The sequence below is a fragment of the Saccopteryx leptura genome, chromosome 7 (assembly GCF_036850995.1).
Source record: "Saccopteryx leptura isolate mSacLep1 chromosome 7, mSacLep1_pri_phased_curated, whole genome shotgun sequence".
Classification (NCBI taxonomy): Eukaryota; Metazoa; Chordata; class Mammalia; order Chiroptera; family Emballonuridae; genus Saccopteryx; species Saccopteryx leptura.
In genome coordinates, this window is record NC_089509.1 from 97,074,929 (window position 1) to 97,096,530 (window position 21,602).

The 21,602-nt window shown below is 36.5% G+C and overlaps 1 protein-coding gene across 5 annotated transcripts in view; it reads right to left on the minus strand.

The window, feature by feature from the left end:
- Positions 1–21,602, minus strand: part of ERBB4 (erb-b2 receptor tyrosine kinase 4) — a 1,119,996-nt gene that overhangs the window by 330,409 nt on the left and 767,985 nt on the right. For all 5 annotated transcript variants that reach the window (XM_066346729.1, XM_066346728.1, XM_066346726.1 and 2 more), the window contains exon 5: positions 18,698–18,763. In XM_066346729.1, the coding sequence (XP_066202826.1) occupies positions 18,698–18,763 (66 nt within the window). The remainder of the gene's footprint in view (positions 1–18,697; positions 18,764–21,602) is intronic.

Genomic DNA, 21,602 nt, shown 5'->3' on the forward strand with positions numbered 1-21,602 from the left:
CCTGATACAATAATTAGAAAGAAAATAGATAGCCTTATGTTCATTTCAGTGTTATTTAAAATAGCCAAGATTTCAAAGCAGCTCAAGTGCCATCATTATATGAGTGGATAAAAAAAGCTGTGGTACGCTTACACGAGTGGTAGTCAACCTGGTCCCTACCGCCCACTAATGGGCATTCAGCTTTCATGGTGGGCGGTAGCGAAGCAACCAAAGTATAAATAAAAAGATAGATTTAACTATAGTAAGTTGTTTTATAAAGATTTATTCTGCCAAACTTAGCGAACATACGACATAAAGTACTTGGTAAGTAATTATTATAATATGATTTAACTTGCTGTAACTCTGCTTTATAAATTTTATAAAGTAAAGTAACTTTCCTACTTTATAAATCACCATTACTGTGGAACTGGTGGGTGGTTTGAAAATTTTACTACTAACAGAAATATAAAAGTGGGCAGTAGGTATAAAAAGGTTGACTACTCCTGACTTACACAATGAAGGACTATTTGTTAAAAGAAAATTTTAAAAATCTTATCTTTTCTAACAAACAGCATGAATAGAACTTGAGAGCATTATGCTAAGTGAAATAAGCCAGTCAGAGAAAGACAAGTACCGTAGTATTTCACTTACATGTGGAGTCTAATGAATAAAATAAATTAAAAACAGAATAGAAATAGACTCCTACATACAGGGAACAATTTGACAGCTGTCAGAGGGGAAGGGGTTTAGGGTCTGGATAAAAAAGGTGACAGGATTAAGAAAAGCAAAAATAAAAAATAAGCTCAAAGATACAGACAACAGTATGGTGATGAAGAGAGGGGAAGAGGGAAGTTGGAGGAGGTAGAAGAGGGTCTCTAGAAAGACTATATGATGATGGAAGGGGACTTGATTTAGGGTGGTAAACTCACTGTGCAATGTGCAGATGATGAATTTTAGAATCATACAACTGAAACCTATATAATTTTACTAACCAATGTCACCCTAATAGATTTAATGTTAAAGTAAAAAATAAAATAAAATAAAATATTTTACATTAGAATTGAAGGCAATACCTCACAGTGCACAAAAAAGTGACATGTTGGAGAAAAAGTAATGTGAAAAGAATGGAATCATCACATCATGAACCTGTCGCAAACCAAGAAATGAAAAAGCATTACATTCATCTTTTCTAAGTCACCTCACATTATTGTGGACCACATACTTCCATATCTGGAACTGAGGGAAAACACACACACACACACACACACACACACACACCCTATCTCTTTCACTTATGCTACTTCCTTATTCAAAATATTAATAGTTTGAAATAAAGAGAATCTTTTCTTACTCAGTATAAAGTCTCTTTTATTCGGTGATGAAAATAACCACAAAATATTAATATAGAATATACAGAGCCTCACACCAGATAAGCAATGAATAAATATTTGTTGAACTAATGGATGCTTTCTAGTCTAAATTATTCTGTTTATGGATGAGGAAACTTAAAAAAAACTGCCTTGACTAAGGACAAATTCAAAATAATGCTCATACATCTCTAAGAGATCGCATAACCCCTTCAGGGTTTCCAAGCAGTTTATAGTCTTCACATTACAGGGGACCATATGTCTTATAATCAGATTTGGAATTTAATTTTTTTTTTCTTAAGTGAGAAGCAGGGAGGCAGAGAGACAGACTCCTGCATGACTCCCGACCTGGATCCATCCAGCAAGCTCCCTATCAGAGATGCTCTTCCCATCTGGAATGTCACTCCATTGCTTGACAACCGAGCTGTTTTAGCACCTGAGACGAGGCCATGGAAGCCATCCTCAGCACTTGGGGCCTACTTGTAACAGTGGAGCCATGGCTGTGGGAGGGGGAGAGAGAGACAGTGAGAGAGAAGGGAGAAGGGGAATGGTGGAGAAGTAGATGGTCGCTTTTCTGGTGTGCCCTGACCAGCAATCGAACCTGGGACATCCACACACCAAGCTGATGCTCTACCACTGAGTCAACTGGCCAGGGCCCAGAATTGGAGTTATATTAACAAATGATGCTGAAATGCAAGGAGAAAGACTGCATTTATTAGCACTAAAACAATGGAAGTTAGTTATACTCTGCTAAATTACTGTGCTCCTTTCAGATATCAAATGGTTTTCTTTTCATTAAAATTCAGACTCATTTACATATTTTGTTTCTGTCTCAGATTAAGGGATGTTCTTCTTCCTATTTTAGGTTGATCCTGAGCTCTAGGTGTCCCAGTCCCCTATGTTCAAATTCAAATTTCTGCATGGTAAATTACATCTATTCTTTTCTCTATAATCAGCCTCTTTCTTTACTGCACATTTCTTCAGAGCCAATACTAGAGAGTCTCATATTTAAAAAAAAATAAAAACTAATTCTGCCTTGGTGTAATATATATAACACATAGACATAGACAACAGTGTGGTGATAGCCAGAGGGTTAGGGGTTGAGGGCAGGTGGCCAGTGTCAAAGGGAAGATGAATGGGGATGGAAAGGGACTTTGCTTTGGGTAATGTATGCACGATGCGGTGTGCTGATGATGTTTTGTTGAGTTGTACACTTGAAATCTGTGTAATTTTGTGAACTGTCACCCCAAATTAAAGAATAAACATAACTAACTAACTAAATAAATAAATAACTGAAAACAGCCCTGGCCAGGTAGCTCAATTTGTTAGACATCATCCCATACACCAACTTTGCAGGTTTGATTCCCTGGTCGGAGCACATGCAAGAATCAAGCAAGAAATGCTTAAATAAATGAAACAACAAATCTCTCTCTCTCTCTATGTATCACAAATTAATAAAATAAATAATGAATAAATAGTAAATAAAGACTATTCTTTGTTTATCTTATGCTCTTCATTGCTTTCAGAGAGCCAAATAGTTTGTAAGAATCATCTATACCACAGGTTTTCTAATATATCTCAAATATCTTTTATCAGTTCTTTCTCTGAAAACCTCAAAACTTCTCACCCTACTTTCTTTCTTTCTTTCTTTTTTTTTTTACAGAGACAGAGAGAGAGTCAGAGAGAGGAATAGACAGGGACAGACAGACAGGAACGGAGAGATGAGAAGCATCAATCATTAGTTTTTCGTTGCACATTGCGACACCTTAGTTGTTCATTGATTGCTTTCTCATATGTGCCTTGACCGTGGGCCTTCAGCCAACCAAGCAACCCCTTGCTCAAGCCAGCAACTTTGGGTCCAAGCTGGTGGGCTTTTGCTCAAACCAGATGAGCCCGCACTCAAACTGGCGACCTCGGGGTCTCGAACCTGGGTCCTTGGCATCCCAGTCTGACGCTCTATCCACTGCACCACCGCCTGGTCAGGCTCATCCTGCTTTCTAATTAGTAAATGATTATTTATTGATCATTTATACTTAGATAAATGAAGGACATCTAAGACTCATTAAGGCCATAAATAAGATTCTTTATTTCCACCCTCAATTCAGTCACAATATTATTCTCCTTCTATATCCTGTCTCTGTGCCTATCTACATCCATCATTGATTCAATTTCTCCAACTTAAAATTTAGAACTCATTCTTAATTTCTCCTCTCTTTTTTTCTTCATAGAACTGTCAACAGTTCCCCAAGATATTAAAATTTCTATTGCCTATCTCTTAAATTGCCTTCCTCATAATCTCTTTCTTTATAAGGTATGCTCTAGACAATTTCTTTGCATAAAGTCTACACATTCTTTAACCCTTTGAGTAGTATGAATGTTCTCATACGTCCTCATGCCTCCTGACCATCCAAAGTACAATTCATTTTAAAAATGTGGAAGGCAACATTAAAAAGAGACAAATGTATGTTTTTCTTGTTTCCATAAGTTGGTTATCAAACAAGCATGGTTTTAAGTTAATAAATTGTAACTGGAATTAATTTCATTTTTTGGATAAAACTCACTCCCGGGGGTTAGCGAGCATGAAAAAAAACTCACTACTTAGAGTGTTAAGGGTCAACCCAATAAAAATCTCCTTTGCTACCCTTCACCAAATCCCTTACCTCGAACCCCTTACCCTGCATTCAACTCCCATTGCCTTCTTTGAGAACTCACTTCAAGTCATACAGACATTTATTAAGCACATACTCCATTATGTTGTAATTGAGCACTTCTGTGACTATCTATATTATGAATATGAAATCTTGAAACTACAAACCCTTGTATTCACCCTTTATCTTTAAATCTCAGCATCATACCTATTACTTTAAAAGCATTAATAAATAAATGCTTGAGAATGGGCACATACAAAGAAGGATGCCAACAACTAATAATGAGAAAACATAGAGTTTTTCAAAGATAATCTGTGTTATTAACATTTATTCACACAATAATATAAAGTAACAACATATATAATAAACAAAGATATAGAGATAGTTGTTTAATACAAATATACACGCCCATATATACACACACATTCATACAGGAAACCTATTTTTGCCAACCCCAGTATATAAATAGATGACAGAGATAGATGAGTGCCATAATATCACTCACTGTACAGTCCAATGCTCTTTAGAAGAAGTAGATCCTAATACACAATAAGTTAGAAACCACCTCAGTGGTCTGTATAGCACAGTAAGAATCCACACTGCTACTCTCTGGGGACATTTTAAATATTTGCAACATTTATAATATATAAGGATTCACATGATTTATGTGTAAAGAAGCCTTAAATAGAAAAATGCAGTAGAGAAAGTAAGCAAAGCATGGGAATAGAAAGTTAAAAAGAGGCCTTGGCTGGTTGGCTCAGCAGTAGAGCATCGGCCCAGTTTATGGAAGTCCCAGATTTGATTCCTGGTCAAGGCACACAGGATAAGCCACCATCTGCTTTTCCACCCCTCCCCCTTCCCCTTCTCTTTCTCTCTATCTTCCCCTCTCACAGACATGGCTCAAATGGTTCAAGCAATTTTGCCCCAGGCACTGAGGATGGCTCCAATTGTCTCATCTCATAGTTCAGTTGCTGAGCAATGGGCAGTGGCCCCAGATGGGCAAAGCATTGCCCTGTAGGGGGCTTGCTGGATGGATCTCCATTGGAGCACATGCAGGACTCTGTCTGCCTCCTTGCCTCCTTGCCTCTCACTTAATGAAAAATAATTTTAAAATATTTAGAAATGGTTAATAATTATGTAAAAATAATAAAAGATGTTGAGCCTCAGCTATAGTCCAGGAACTATGATGAAAAACAGGAAAATATAGCCATTGTGTTTATATTTCTTAAATTTAAAAAAGTGATATCTGGTTTTGATGCAGGAAAAACATTGGGCAAACTACTAGTGTGTGTTTCAATCAACACCAGATGTTCTTTAAGTAAGAGGAGGGGAGAGAGAGAGACAGACTCCAGCATGTACCCAAATGGGATCCACACAGCACCCTGTGTCTGGGCCCGATGGTTGAATCAACTAAGCTATTTTTAGCACATGAGGTTGACATGCTTGCACCAACTGAGCTATCCTCAGCTTCTGGAAAATACATGTTTTTTGAAGAGTAATTTATCCCTATCAAATTTGTGTATGTAAATTCACATTGATCAAGCCCTTCTATTTCTAGAAATCTGAATTATAGAGAAATAGGCATATATGGACAAATATATATTGAAAATGCTCATTGGTTGTAATTAACACTAACCAATGTAACCTAAATGTTTATTAGTGAGAGATTGGTTAAGTACATTATAGGGATCCATAATTTGGAAAACATTGGCAGCAGATTTTAAAGAAAGAATGAAGTTGATGTCTATGTGTAATGAACAGATTTTAAAAATATAATGTGTAATTAAATAAAAGAAAGTGATAGAATATAGTGTACCTATTTTATAAAACAAAATCCCAGTATTTATATATGCTTATGTAAATAAACATACACATAAACACACACATATATATATACTAAATTTTTTACCATATAGTAATCAATTTATGGAAAAATGTAGGTTGGGCGAAGGTGTTCATTGATGGCATACTTATTATATTTAAGTCTATATACTTGAGTTAGTTACGTGGATTTAAAAAATAATCTATCATGTGAAATAACCTAGATACTTGGCAGAACATATTAATTATTCCAGTGTTACAGATGAAGAAGTTAACATTTAAAATATATTTAACTTGCTTATCCTTGGTTGCATAAATTATCATAAAGCAGTGTTTTAAATTAATTTCTGGACTCCTATGTATTTTCACTAATGTTTACATTAAGAGTCACAAAAATAGGTGTCCAAATTTAAAGACCACATAAGTTGAGGGTGGGAGGGAAATAATTTCATAACCTATATTTTATTTATTTATTTATTTATTTTATAAATACATTTTTATTTTAATGGGGTGATATCAATAAATCAGGGTACATATATTCAAAGAAAACATGTCCAGGTTATCTTGTCATTCAGTTCTGTTGCATACTCATCACCCAAAGTCAGATTGTCCTCCGTTACCTTCTATCTAGTTTTCTTTTTAACTGAATTTTATTAGGCTGACACTGGTTAACATAATTACACAGGTTTCAGATGCCCAATTCTATAACACATCTATATATTTTAAATGCAACACTGAGTAAGTAAAATGATCTACACATCTCTGCTTTATATCTTTCAAAAATACTTTGTTCTGAAATCATTTTATGCAAGACCACAGTTATGAGTGCTGAGTAATGAAAACTAATATATTATTCAAACACTCTTTAAATTTATAGCAAAAGCCATAGATATAATATTATTTTATATTTAGCATTTTATCAAACCTTATATATGACTGAGTTGAATCTCCTGATTTTATAGAGGAGGAAACTGAGACCCAGAAAAAGCCAACATTCACGTCCATAATCTCAGTAATAATAGACTTTCAAAGTGGAACCAACTACGATAGTTCTACCATGGTCACACACTTCAAACATATAAGAAATAATATTTTCAAAAGTTGAGTTTTCTTACAGAATACGTAATTCTAGACATTTATGACTACATATTCTGTCCATAGTCCTCGCAGTAACCCTTCAAGCTGTATTCACTCTCTAATCTTGCTGACTAGATAAGATTATCTCCCTGCACCAAACACCACAGTTAGCATTTCTGTAGTGTAAGTACCAGATATTAAGCTTTTGATAAAGCTAGCCAAGGTGTTAATTTCGAAGACATCCATCACAAACAAACATATGACACGTTACTATTAAAACACCTAGATAAGTAGCCACCCATAAAGTTTCCTTTTCAGAAAGCCCTGGGTAACCTACGTGACTGGCAATTTAAGTAACCTCACTTTTCCTTTTCTATACACAAATTCCTGCTCTTATCTTTTAAATTTGCCAATAAAGAGTGAACCTGTGAAATGCTTGGCACCTCACACCTAACTCCAATAAAAGCAGAGCCCTAGGTCTGCCTTTTTTCTCTCTGTCCCCTACCCCCATGACCTTATTGTGTGGCCAGTGGGCCTGCTGTGTACCCTCCAGGACTTGTGAATAATAAACATGGTTTTATTGAAGCTCTCTGATGGTAGTTGTTGAAGCATGTCTTGTGATCTTAATAAGAACTACAAAGGCTGGTCTAGCCACAATTTTGGCTCTGGTCCAAACAAGATCTGTGGGGGTCACCAGAAGTAGGACAGGCTCAGCTGCTCGCCTCAGGCATTCCTACTGGAGGGTATCACTATTAATAAGCTGAAAAGGACACAAAACAATCCCCCCAGACTGTCTGCATCTGCATCCATGTCTATGTCTATATTATCTACAGCTAATCACTGAATGCACACACAGGCACACACGTGCAAAGATCTTTTACCATGCAAGGAAACAAGAACAGATATCATCTTTTTCAATATTTTATTGTGTTGCTAAGGAAACTGAGGTCCTTGAAATTAAGTTAGAGCTAGAAATGCATCTCTAGTCTCCTGTGCCCACAGTTCAGTATTATTCTTGATGTTTGCAAATATTCTTCATCTTTGTCTTATAGCATTAGCATTTCCAGAAAACAGACACAACTTTATATGTTTCTTTGTACTCCTTCTGCCATTAGCGTGGCTCTAATCAACATCTCTTGAATGCTATTGTATTTTATAAAGCATTTCAAATAACTTGATGTCCCTTAATTAAAATAGAAAATATCCTATTCTTTTAAATCTCTAAAAAAGGTCACCAAATTACAAGTATTATCAAATTATAGCATTATTAAAAGAAAAGATTTTTCTCTTATTGTTTACAAGTAAATTATTGGGTCTCTTGCCAATGTTTCAGATGGGTATAATTCTAGAAACATATGCAAGTAGTCAGGATAGTGCAGTGTATCCATTAATTTTACACTATCTTCAGAAATGACAAATCCACAAAAGGAATATAGGAAATACCTGAAATCAGTAAGGATGTCTATACAATACAAAACTTTTCATTAAAGATGTTGGCTCCTAACGAAAGCTCACTGTTTTGTCATCCTGATTGATCCAGCCTACTGGTTCAGCTCTTTCTTTTTCCTTATTGGCTCTCACTTGGCTTTTCTCTGCTCTAATTGGATACTGTTGGGCAGATAAAATGTATTATGCTCACTTTGTTAAAGATGGCGCCACTGCCCACGTGGAGGCCGTTGCCCAGGTGATATTAATGTGTGTCTCTGTGGATCATTGTAGCCTGGGGCTTGGTTTTGGGATTAAGCCTTTCTCACCCTTTTTGATGTGGGGTGTTACAATCCAATCATGCCTCAGAGAAGTGACTACTAGAGACTTCCCTATTTTGTATATTGGATTAGAGGTTGTGAAGCTACAATATAAAATGGGGACAGAACAGAGTTTGGGCTCTTGGTTCCTGAGATTATCATTAGAAGAGAGAGCAGAGGAGAGCAGAAAAAGGCCACGTGGAGGAGGCCAGGAGAAGCAGCCAAGATGGTGGAGTGCTTAGTGAGATGCCAGTTTGTGTAGAGTTTGTATTTGGTATAAGGAAGGAGATGGGGAACTGAGGAGAATAAGTCTGGTGAGCTAGAAACCTTTGATTCTAGGAAACTCGGATAAGTCAGTGACTTTGTGAGCACTGAGTGTGACTGGGTTTTGGAGCCCAGAGTGTATTTTTACTTGCCCGCCGGGTGCAAGCTAGATTAAAGGCTATGGCCCACCAGTTTTTGGCTCCATGGTTTCTTTACCGACTGTCCGAATCCAATGCGAACCTGCATGGGCTGGGCTGTGATAGTGGTGGCCCTGGCCGTGGCTCCTGGCTTTACAGATATTTATCACAATGGCACATTCTTTTTAAACAACATTTCTTCCACTAAGATTACAAATACACACAGGGAAAACACTTCCCTTTCATTACTTCATACAGCTTGTATGGTACACATGTATATGAGTATAACTAGTTTAATATTTTATTGACAGATTCTCATATAGGTTTTACCACTACAGAAAACTTTTGGAAATTTCATGGGGAATAAAAGTACATTTTCATTTTGAGTTGCTACATTTTCTTGCTCGCTGAAAATTTGAGGAATGAAATACACAATTACTTTCTTCAATTTTAATTTTCTCTTCAAAAAGTTCCAGATACTTTTTAGAACAAATAAAAACATTCACATGTTGGGCAAATGAGTTTGTAAAATTTGTATTTTTTGAGTCTGCTCACTTTTATTGTTAAAAAATGGCGCTGGGCAGCCACCTATGTGCTTGCCCTCAGAGCAGAGCAGTTGATTGCAAATTGCTGATTGCATTCCTGCTTGGGAGGGGCCATTGTTTTGCTAATGTTTGCTGGAGGAGGGGACTGTGGCCCCAGCCAGTATTGCAGGGAGAGCAGAGCGAATGCAGAGGGCTGAAAAAGAAGCCAATTTTGCAGAGAGAGAATAAGGTGTGCAGATGGGGAACCAGAGCTGAGTGGTTTTGGGAGCCCTACTGAGGCTTGTGGGGCCCTTTGATTCCAGGAGGAACATGAGAATGTGTGAGGGCCATGGGAGCCCTGAATGAAAGGGAAGTGTTTTCCCTGTGTATTTGCTCATCAGCTGGTGCAAGACTTTAATAAAGGAATGGCTCACCATTTTTTGGTCCCACTGTTTCTTTACCATCTGTCCGAATTCAATGAGAACCTGCATGTGAATGGCCAAAACGAAGGCGGCCTCTAGCCACACATTTACAAACATGCACACAAGCAAAATACACATAAAGTTGCCCTAATAGTAAATAGAATCCATAAGCCAGGCAAAGGTTTTTTGGGTTTTGTTTTGGGTTTTTCCCCCTTATTAGTAAACTAAAAGTTTTAATATATTACAACTATTTAAAGCAGTGGTAGTCAACCTGGCCCCTACCGCCCACTAGTGGGCATTCCAGCTTTCATGGTGGGTGGTAGCGGAACAACCAAAGTATAAATAAAAAGATAGATTTAACTATAGTAGGTTGTTTTATAAAGATTTATTCTGCCAAACTTAGCGAAAATTCGACATAAAGTACTTGGTTAGTAATTCTTATTATATGCTTTAACTTGCTGTAACTCTGCTTTATAAATTTTATCAAGTAAAGTTACTTCTGTAAGATTGGTGGATAATGGGGGAAGGTCACGTGAGGAACCCGGGAACTTTGGCTAGGACCACCCACAACCAAGCGCACCAAAAGAAACTTCCCAGGAGTCCTTGGGAAAAAAGCGACTGACTGTCAGCCAGTGAGATTTGGCTACGTCATATGAGCCCGACTTCCCTAGAGGACCCCTTTAAATTTGCCCACTCGGTCTCTCCATGTGCGATTTTCCTGACTTCCTTCTTCTGGGCCAGTGAATCTCCTCCGAGAAACGCTCTGTACTAAATAAAACCTTTACTATTCCACACTTGGTGGCTACACCCCTTCCTTCCTTCTAGGCAGGGAAGAATACCTTACAATTTCCCTACTTTATAAATCACCATTACTGTGGAACAGGTGAGTGGTTAGAAAATTTTACTACCAACAGAGATACAAAAGTGGGCAGTGGGTATAAAAAAGTTGACTACCCCTGATTTAAAGTAAGTTTATTTGTAGATAAGTATAACACGTTACTGAAGAAAAATGCTAAATAGTGTTTCAATTTTCCTGGCAAGTTCTATAATGTCTGTGTAGAAACATTAAAACCATGAAGTGCTGTTTGGAACATGTTTTTACTTTGTCGCTACAAGAAGGGGTTACATTCACAATTGTCTGCAACCAAATAGAAGCATTGTTTGTATCATTTTTAATGCTGTTCTATCTTTAATAAAAAAAAAAAAAAGATTTTTAGATAACCTAGCTTGAAACAATACTGTAGAAGTAAGGGGTGCAATGTACCAGAAATTTACCTTCGGTTAAAATAATGTATTAGCTTTAATCAATTTCATAGACATTTCAATGGTCAGAGTATATCTGTTCACTCCAGTCGATGAAACATGCTACTGTCAAATGCATTTACGTTTTTCAATTAAACTATCATATGTAAAGCAACTGAGAGACACTGAAGACTTTATAGAGTGGTAATCAGCTGAGAATATTTTAGTTCTATAACCACCCGTTGAAGACAGTTATAATTACTTTAATGCAAAATGTATGTAAATATTAGGGGAATCAAACTCTAATATTTCGATATATTCTCCTCCAAAAAATCATGCAGCATCTAACAGATGACACCAAATCTAAGAGGACAAAAAGAATGTATGAAATAAAACATCCACCCTGATTAATAATAATAGACAGTGGGAGAGAGCTGGCCCAGTATTGTGCTTAGAGATAAAAAGGGACATGCGGCATGTATTTTAAATGAGATAAGTGTGCCTCATATATCTTGCAGGTTCAGAGATAACTCTGTTCTTTTAATCATTATTATTTATTTCTTAAAGCTTAGTTTCTCTCACACCTAAACCTATAGAGCTCAAACCTCAGTACTCAGTTCTTATGACTAGAGAGGATTGTCATTCTTACCAGTAAGCCTGCTAAATAATATTCTATAAGCTTCAGACTTTAAATAGCAGAGAAGTTTGTCTCTCCTGAAATGACTACATTAATCCACTGAATCAATTTACTTAAAGTAAAGCTCTGTTGTGGAGCAATGCAGGCAAGATTTAACTGAGCTTAAAAGTACTTTCAAGTTGAAACCACTGCTCCACATGAAATGCAGCGCTCAGGTCCCAATCAGAAGTTCTATGTTGACCTCTGGCAACAAAGTGAGAAGCATTCTGCTAGGTTTCAGGGGCCATTATGCTGTAATGTCAAAATGCTTTAAGAATGGATACAAGTGCCTGACCAGGCCGTGGCGCAGTGGACAGAGCATCAGACTGGGATGCGGAGGACCCAGGTTCGAGACCCGAGGTCACCAGCTTGAGCATGGGCTCATCTGGTTTGAGCAAAACTCACCAGCTTGAACCCAAGGTCGCCGGCTTGAGCAAGGGGTTACTCAGCTTACTGAAGGCCCACGGTCAAGGCACATATGAGAAAGCAATCAATGAACAACTAAGGTGTCGCAACGAAAAATTGATGATCGATGCTTCTCATTTCTCTCTGTTTCTGTCTGTCTGTCCCTATCTATCCCTCTCTCTGACTCTGTCTGTAAAAAAAAAAAAAAATGAACATGTTGCTTTAGAAAATCAGAATCATGAAGTAAGACAGTAATAATGTGACCCTTGCTAGATTCTAAGCACAATTTACTCAGTTTTTCTTTATGAAAGTCTTAGGTTGTCTAAGTTTTCTCCTTCAGTAATTTGTTTAGAAAAATACTTTATATTTTATGGAAACATTTAAAAGTAGATACTGGTTCTGTAGTTCATAGCTGTAACATTATTAACAGCTACAGGAGAACAAAACACACTTAAATTATTCAACATGCTATCAAAGCTAAATATACTATACAAACCAGGTCACAAAATAAGTGTCAAAATGTTAATAAATTTTAACTAATATTTTTTTCAAAATTTTACTAAAATTTCTATAGGCATGCATAATAGGTATACATAGCAAGTTGTCCGTTGTAAGCTGTCAGTTTTATTTATACTCTTCATCCATTTCACTATCTCTATTAAGGACAAAAAGAATAAAACAAAACAAACACACACAAAAAACCTTTTTCTCATTTTTTTCTTTAAAAACTTCTGCCTCTAACTATTTCACTGAGCACAGTACCCTCTAGGTTCATCCATATGAATTTACATATATGTGGAATGTAAAGACCAAAATAAACAAAATGAAAACAGGTTCATAGACACAAAGAGCAGACTGATGGTAGCCAGAGGGGTGGGGGACGAGACGATGGGCAAAAAGGTGAAAGGCTTAAAAAGTACAAATCAGTAGTCGCAAAACAGTCATGGGAATGTAGGGTACATTATGGAGAATATAGTTGATTGTATTCTGATGGCTATGTATGGTACTAGGTGGTAGTTGAGATTGGGGGAGGCACTTTGCAAGGAATATGATAACCATATAGTATAGATCTGCAACCAACACAGAATAATATGGAATGTAATCTGTCACTGAAATATGAAATTAAAAAAATAATCACTTCTCCCCCATGCAGACCTCCCTTGAAGCTTCCATTGTTACCAGCATTTTTCTTTTTCCATATCTTTATTCTGAGATGTCTCTCAATGATCACCATTTTTTGCTTCTTTTCTCCCTTGTAAGTCATTCATTATCATGAATTAGTTCTCCCAGAGTCTGAATCATTTCTCCTTATTCCCACTCTCACTAATATTTTTGAGGATAATTTCTGGCACATTTGCTCTTTTAAGAAGAGACACATAAGATGTCAGTATTGATAAGTTGTGAGGAATGACAACTATTCTTTTTTTTTTTTTACAGAGACAGAGAGAGTCAGAGAGAAGGACAGATAGGGACAGACAGGCAGGAACAAAGAGAGATGAGAAGTATCAATCATCAGTTTTTCGTTGCGACACCTTAGTTGTTCATTGATTGCTTTCTCATATGTGCCTTGACCATGGGCCTTCAGCAAACCAAGTAACCTCTTGCTCAAGCCAGTGACCTTCAGTCCAAGCTGGTGAGCTTTGCTCAAACCAGATGAGCCCGCACTCAAACTGGTGACCTCGGGGTCTTGAACCTGGGTCCTCCGCATCCCAGTCTGACACTCTATCCATTGCACCACCGCTGGGACAGGTGAATGACAACTATTCTTTTTATTTTATTTTTTGTATTTTTTCTGAAGCTGGAAACGGGGAGGCAGTCAGACAGACTCCCGCATGCGCCCAACCGTGATCCATCAGGCACGCCCACCAGGGGGTGATGCTCTGCCCATCTAGGGCATCGCTCTGTCGCAACCAGAGCCATTCCAGCGCCTGAGGCAGAGGCCACAGAGCCATCCTCAGCGTCCGGGTCAACTTTGCTCCAATGGAGCCTTGGCTGCGGGAGGGGAAGAGAGAGACAGAAAGAAAGGAGAGGGGGAAGGGTGGAGAAGCAGATGGGCGCTTCTCCTGTGTGCCCTGGCCGGGATTCGAACCTGGGACTCCTGCACACCAGGCCAATGCTCTACCACTGAGTCAACCGGTCAGGGCCATGACAACTATTCTTAACATCAGTTTCCTTAGCAGCAGTGTGGGACTTTTGAATACCTTTACCTTTCTTCCCTAATGTATGAAGAATCTCAAGGAATGATTCTACATAAAAATAAGAAAATGCTTGACAAATCATGAAGTGGAATGTCTCCAGAGAAGCCTTCACTAAAATAAATTTATTTCAGTCATAAAAAAAAGAAATTATTTGTAAATAAGACTGTTTTTCAGATCTTAAAATGTACTTTTGTTTGGTCAGTCAACAAGAGCTCAATGCTTTCAAAGACTTGCACAATGTATGCTTTCCAATTTTTAAAATGTTCAATTAGGATTCAGACATAAGTGAACCTCAAGCAGGCCTAGGTTTAAGCAGTATATTTTAACTAACAGAAGGAACATCAGAAATCTAAAAGAAGCCTGGAAATTTTTACAGTATTTTTTTTATCATGTATGCTCCATCTCTATGGTATCTCCGGAAGCCTAATGTCTGTATAGAATTTCCCATGAGATCTAATTCTCTAAAATATATGACCATATTTCTAAAATTCAGGTCCTACAATAAGTACATACATCTTTGAGTAATTCCAAAATACATTTTGCCTCAGGATGGTGGGTTCTTTAAATATGGATAAGCAATTTACCTTTCAAGTAGCTCAAACAAGGAGAGAGACAGAACAGGAGCGAATGTCAAGGGCAACCAGCCTCCACTTCAGAAGTCTCGACTTCACCCCAGGGCTTTGGCTTTTGAATTCCCCAGCCACCCATGGCCAGTAACCTTCACAAGGTGGAACTGTGCTACAGGAGTTTGCTTCCATTCCCGTTCATTCAGATTTAAGAAGACTTTTGTTTTATAACAGCATCTCTTTTAGTTTATTGTAGCATTAGCTATTCTTTATTAGGGCCTTATTAGTACATGTCAAAAAATATTTAAGCACTTCAACTACATTTTTGTCTCGACTTTAATTCCAAAAAAGCTAACTGCAGAGTTAAGTACAAATGTTTCTGTTTTCTAGATACGGTAGCTGAAATTTAAAAATAATTTAGTTGCTTTGCCATGTTAGGAAGTGGAAACAACTGGGATCCCCTTCATCTGGGTGATTTCAAATGCAATGCCCTGCCCACTTGGTTGAATTATACAATATGGTACACAGGAAACAGTATTGTTTTTAGACTTAGTACAATTGGGTTAAAATCCCAGGTGTTAGCTGAGAAAAATTAACAATTCCCTGTATCATTTTCTCAGTTTATATTTTTCCAGTTGTAAAAAAAAATAGGTTAAGTATAACTGTCCTCTTTGACTCACAATAATATAAAAATAAATATTAAAATAAAAATGTTTTATAAACTATACAGATCTATGTGTGGATGAATACTATTCTAAAATTAGGACTTTAGGACTTACACATATCAAATACATGTAAATGCTTATTGAATTTAAATTTAATTTATTCTGTGGAGCAGGCACAGGGACCATTAAGCCAATTTTAGATTATTATAGTAAACTGAATTTCTATGCTGAAAAATTAGGTGAATTAAATGACTTCTTGGTTGATGATTTGACACATGAGCTATGGTGTGATGATTTTCCTAGTCAAGATTTCCTCTCCACATTTCATGGCAAGTAACAAAACTCATTTAAATGTACTAGAAAAGCATTGTGCTGATTAAGGCATCTAAGAATAGACCTCATGAAGGCCCGAGAACTAGGAGGCAGAAACTGTCAAAAAACTGCCACTCTCTCTCTCTCTTCCTCTTTCTTTCCCTCCACCTCTCTCTCACTCTCTCTCTTTCCCTTTAGCTTGTGATTTATTTTTCTGAGTCACTGAGGGCTGGCCGTTTCTGCTTCTCACTAACACAATGGTTCAAAGGGAAACTTCTACTAGTTTTAATATCTCTTCATGTTCAAGCTTCTAAGGTAGTGCTACCAGCATCTCAGGACCCCAAGTGGAAATTCTCTGGGGAGAGATCTGATTGAACTTGCCTAGGTCAGTAACTACTCTTATTACAGGATTTCTTTCTTTTCTTTCTTTCTTCTTCCTTCCTTCCTTCCTTCCTTCCTTCCTTCCTTCCTTCCTTCCTTCCTTCCTTCCTTCCTTCCTTCCTTTCCTTTCCTTTCCTTTCCTGTCTCTCTCTCTCCCTCCCTCTCTCTCTCTTTCTTTCTTTCTTTTCTTTTTTTTTGATAGAGACAGAGAGAGGGACAGATAGGGACAGATAGACAGGAAGGCAGAGAGATGAGAAGCATCAATTATTTATTGTGGCACCTTAATTGTTTATTGATTGCTTTCTCATATGTGTCTTGACCGGGGGCTACAGCAGAGCAAGTGACCCCTTGCTCAAGCCAGCAACCTTGGGCTCAAGCAGGTGAGCCTTGCTCAAACCAGATGAGCCTGCACTCAAACTGACAACCTCGCTGTTTTGAACCCGGGTCCTCTGTGTCCCAGTCCAAAGTCCTATTCTCTGCTCCACTGCCTGGTCAGGCTCTTATAACAGTATATATTAACTTGAGTACTATTAACATTTTGTTCTGAATAAGTATTTTTTGGTAGAGTGGAGTGAAGCTTTCCTCTGTATCAGTAAGATGCTATTAAAACATCATCTAAAAGTATTATAGTGAGTACATGTATTTCAAACAGTAATCTAATCTTACTTTAGAATCCTGCTTAAAATTCTTATCAAAATGTTGTTGCCCTAAAATGTTTCTTTTTATTACATAAAGTAATATAAGACTTCACTGAGATACTATGTTGTTTCTAGCCCAGAGTTTGATAATACACTGTTTGGCCCAGGAATAGGGAAACAAGCATTTACTTGCATTGCTCAAGTAGAGGAAATTGTTATAAACTTTTTAGAGAATAAGATCTCCATGTTGGTGATCTCTATCAAATTTCTTATTCATGTACCTTTGCCCTTGCAATTACCACTTCTAGAAATTAATACCACAAATAAATTCATGTACATATACATGAAGTGAAAAAATCATGGTGCATTATAGCATGAAAAGCATGCTGACATTTGAGTAAAAACTTGGCAGGGACAGAAACATACTTCTTAGTATATGCATTAATTGTCTCTGGAAGAATACACAAAAATAGCTATACCATTTGTTTTCTATTGGTGACTGAAGGACAAAGGTGAGACACAATTAGGAAGAAACCTTTTATGTTATACTCTTTCATATTTCATGAATATTAAACATGAGGATGTTTCTGAATTCAAAAATAAATTTAAGAAATTATTTACCACTAGAATAATAGCTTTTCTTACACCTTTTTTTTTTCCCTTGGTGGCTTACAAGGTCATTCGTTTTGTATTTTATATTGAAATAATTTAACAAACATAAACTAAGACAAATAGACATCTAAAGTTTTTTCCAACAGTATAACAAATTTCCACAATATCTAATATTTGTATGTTGAAACTTTTAATAGTATTTTCTATGTGTCTTCTCTGCTAAAACAAAGAAATGCATTTCAAATATCCACCATGCTGTTTCCTATATATAATTTCAGACTTTGCAGGAAAAAAGTCTTTACCATTTATGTAGAGCATTTTGTTTTTCTTTTTTTTAAATAAACCATTTATCCTTAGATTATTGAAAATTCAGTTCTGGTTTTAGTATCATATATGACTTTGAGAATGCTAAAACAATTAGATATTTATCTTTATATTCAGTACAATGGTTTTTAAATGTCTTACAATGCTAATAGCTCTTACTTTAATGACTAATACAAGAAACAACATACACTAAAAGCAAGAATCATTGTTATTTTATACTGAATCTATAACTATGATTCACACAGTTTGTAGCTCTTTGCCCAGAATAGAATTAATACACAGTGACCTTTCCTTTTTTAAAAAATTTATTTTTTTCCACTGATTAAGCATTGATGAAGCTACTTGGAAAAGTACTAAGACACTCAGTTAACCTGAAATTGAGTTTTTATTATTTTGTACACATTTGGATTCCCTACTTCCTCTGATGTACAGAATCTAAAGTCATAGTTAATATCACCACATCTGTGTTGCTGATATCATTAACTTAGAAACAACAATGAAATATCAGAAACTATTAAGCATGTTTTATTTGAAAGAAATTAAATCGGGCAGTTTACTTGAATTCAAGTGGATCTACCATAAGGAAGCAAAAGCTCATTTTCATGTTGCTGATCACCATAAGTCTGAAAAATCATCAATTATGAAAACCACTCGACCACTGCGAGCCTATGCTTTCTAACTGTCAAACACTTACAAGTCTGGCAATGATTCTCTGTGGGTCCCCAGCACCGACCAGTACAGGACTTATGGCAACGTCCACCTGTAGAAGAAGAAATAACACAAGCACATTATAATCTTTCACTCTCTGACAATGAGTCATTCCTCAGAGAATATTCTTGCTCCTTTATGAGGATGTTTATGTCATACTAGAGTTGAAGCATAGCTCATAAAATTCCTGCTTAGGGTAACAAATCCCGAATGTCAAATACGCATGTGAAGCTGATAATCCAGTCTCTTCATATTCAACATCCTCTCAGTGTCATATACAAAAAGAAATCAATATATTTGTAAATTTCAGCAACTAGTAAGAAGTAAATACTTACATGAGATATGTTTCACTTTGATTACTGGACAGTGTTATGCTTATGACCTATTCTACTTAATGTAATTTCTAAAGGTCATGGCTTTACTGATCCCAATAGTTAATAAAAATTAAATAAAAAATTAAGAAGTTGAAGTCTATGAAAACAAGAACATATTTATATAAACATATAATAAATCATCAGAACAAAAAGTTTCAAAAGTAATTTAGTTTATCTTTAATTATAGGAAATTATCAAAAGGATGTGACCATCAGTTGCACCTTGAACTAGAAATGGGCAATTAGAGAGGCTTCACGTCTCCCCTGTCCTTGGAATATAATATATTCCAAACTAGCAGCTGTTTCAAGGATGTAGCCTGATACAGTAAGGTGTTGTTGAGACCCCATTTCAACCTGAATTGAATATATGACTGAACTCAGTGAAGGCCTCTATATAAATTTTAAAGATTCTGGTGAGGGTGTGTAGAAGTCTACTCATCTTGCGGCCATCTAAGATAACTTCCTATATAAGTTCCCTTGCTTAGTAAACCCATCTCCTACCAAGCTGGAGTTGCCTACCTCTTTCTTTAGTCTCTCCTTGCCCTCAGTGTATACGGTCAATGTGCGAACCCACATTTTTATCTAAAAATTTCAAGTATTTTAACAGCTAATTTTTTTAGGAAAACTTAATTTCTATTACTGGATATCCTCCTCTAAAATTATTATTATTACTACCTTCCTTCTCAAATATCAGCCTTTATCTCCCGTAGTGGCATTTTCCCTTAAAGAGGGTGCTACTGTGATACTTGCCTCAGCAAATACAGCTGTCCGACAGAGAAATTCCCATCAGGACTCAATGAAAAAAAAAAAAAACGTTAGCTAAATAAATTGTGCATAATAACTTTCTTTAAAGTTTATTTCTAAATGTTATAGGTTCACTCTACAGTTTTGTGAGCACAGAGGTATGAAAAAGGTTTATATTTAAAATGAAAAGTAGATGTGGAAACATATTAAAAACGAAAGATTTGCTACAGCAGACTCATTAAACCTTCTCTATTAATTGTCTAATATTAATTGCAAATGGAATATGCCTATTCAGGACATTTATTTTAACGTGTCGCAACAATTACAGAATAGGGTTATAGCAAATGTTTTCATATTTTCTTGACCCACAGTTTTTAACTCTTCAACTTGGAAATTCTTCTACCTGAGCAGCTTCTCTCTCTCTCTCTCTCTCTCTCTCTCTCTCTCTCTCTCCCTCTCCCTCTTTATGAGATGGACTGAGTAAAATCATTAAGTTAAATACTTTAACAGAACAGATTCGGCAGGCACAATCTCTCAGGCTGAACCTCAGACCATCTCAATGCTCGACCCTTCTGCAGGTGAACAGTATTATTTCCAAGTTAACATAACATTTAGCCTCCACTCTAGTCACCTTCTAAAAAGTGGCAGGATTTTTGCCACAACAGAGTTTATGTAAAGCAATTCTCTTTGTGAAGTGCTGCTGCTGCCATCACCGGCATATAATATCCTGTCACTCTGCCATCTGTTTATTTAGATCTAAACACATTAGAACTACATAATGCAAGCTCATTCTAGCTGACAGGAAAAGGATTCCATCTGGCCTGAACAGTATAACTTTAATCAGTGATAATGACAATTATTATTAAAAATCTACTGGGGTTCTTTTGTACAAAGCTAATAAATCTAAATTGATTTAGACCAGCGGAAATTAGAAAGGGCTGTGAATGAAAAGGGAAGCAGTAAAAACGTTTTTTTTGAAAACAAACTTTTTCATGAGAAAACAGTTAATGTCAATGTATATCTTTAGATGTGTTAAAAATCCTTTAAATCGATCCATGAAGTAGTCTGTTCACTGCAACTATCTGAAGCAGAGGATAATCTCCCATTTAACCTATGACTTCACTAATTTGTTTGGGGCTAATAAAATATAAGCTTTATTCATTGTGCCCAGAGCAGCTGAAAAAAAAAAAAAAAAGCTTAGTAATATTAGACACTTGAATACCTTCAGTATTCCCCTTTTATTGAATTACATATTTTTTACCTTCTTATATTTGTACTTTTAATTTACTACCTCAAGGCCAACTACCAGATCCACTAAGAAAAGGATTATGACTATAAAATTTGAATTTGTTTATGGTTCTTGACAAAGCATCAATTCAAGACCTGGCTAATAGGAACAGGTGACCTAGTGCCCCTCCCACCCCCACACACAAAGTTGGAATAATTTAACCTTGACTGCCTACATGTCATTATGAGATTCTGTTTGGTAATTTCATTTTCTAATACTATTTAAACAGAAATAGTTATTACTGCTATAAAAGGAAGCAACAATTGCTTCTTTCTGTGATGTTACTGCATCTTATTTAAATTCCCTCCACCCTTTTAGGAAACGCAAGTAGTGATCCCATCGCAGAATTCTATTTCCCCCAACGTGCTGCAGGACCAAGAACTGAATGTACTTCCATAATGGTTTCTCGTTCTGCCCTGTGCTTTATTTCATTATCTCCAGAGCTTTACCCTTTTGGACTTTGCCCAGACATTCAGTTCAGCATTC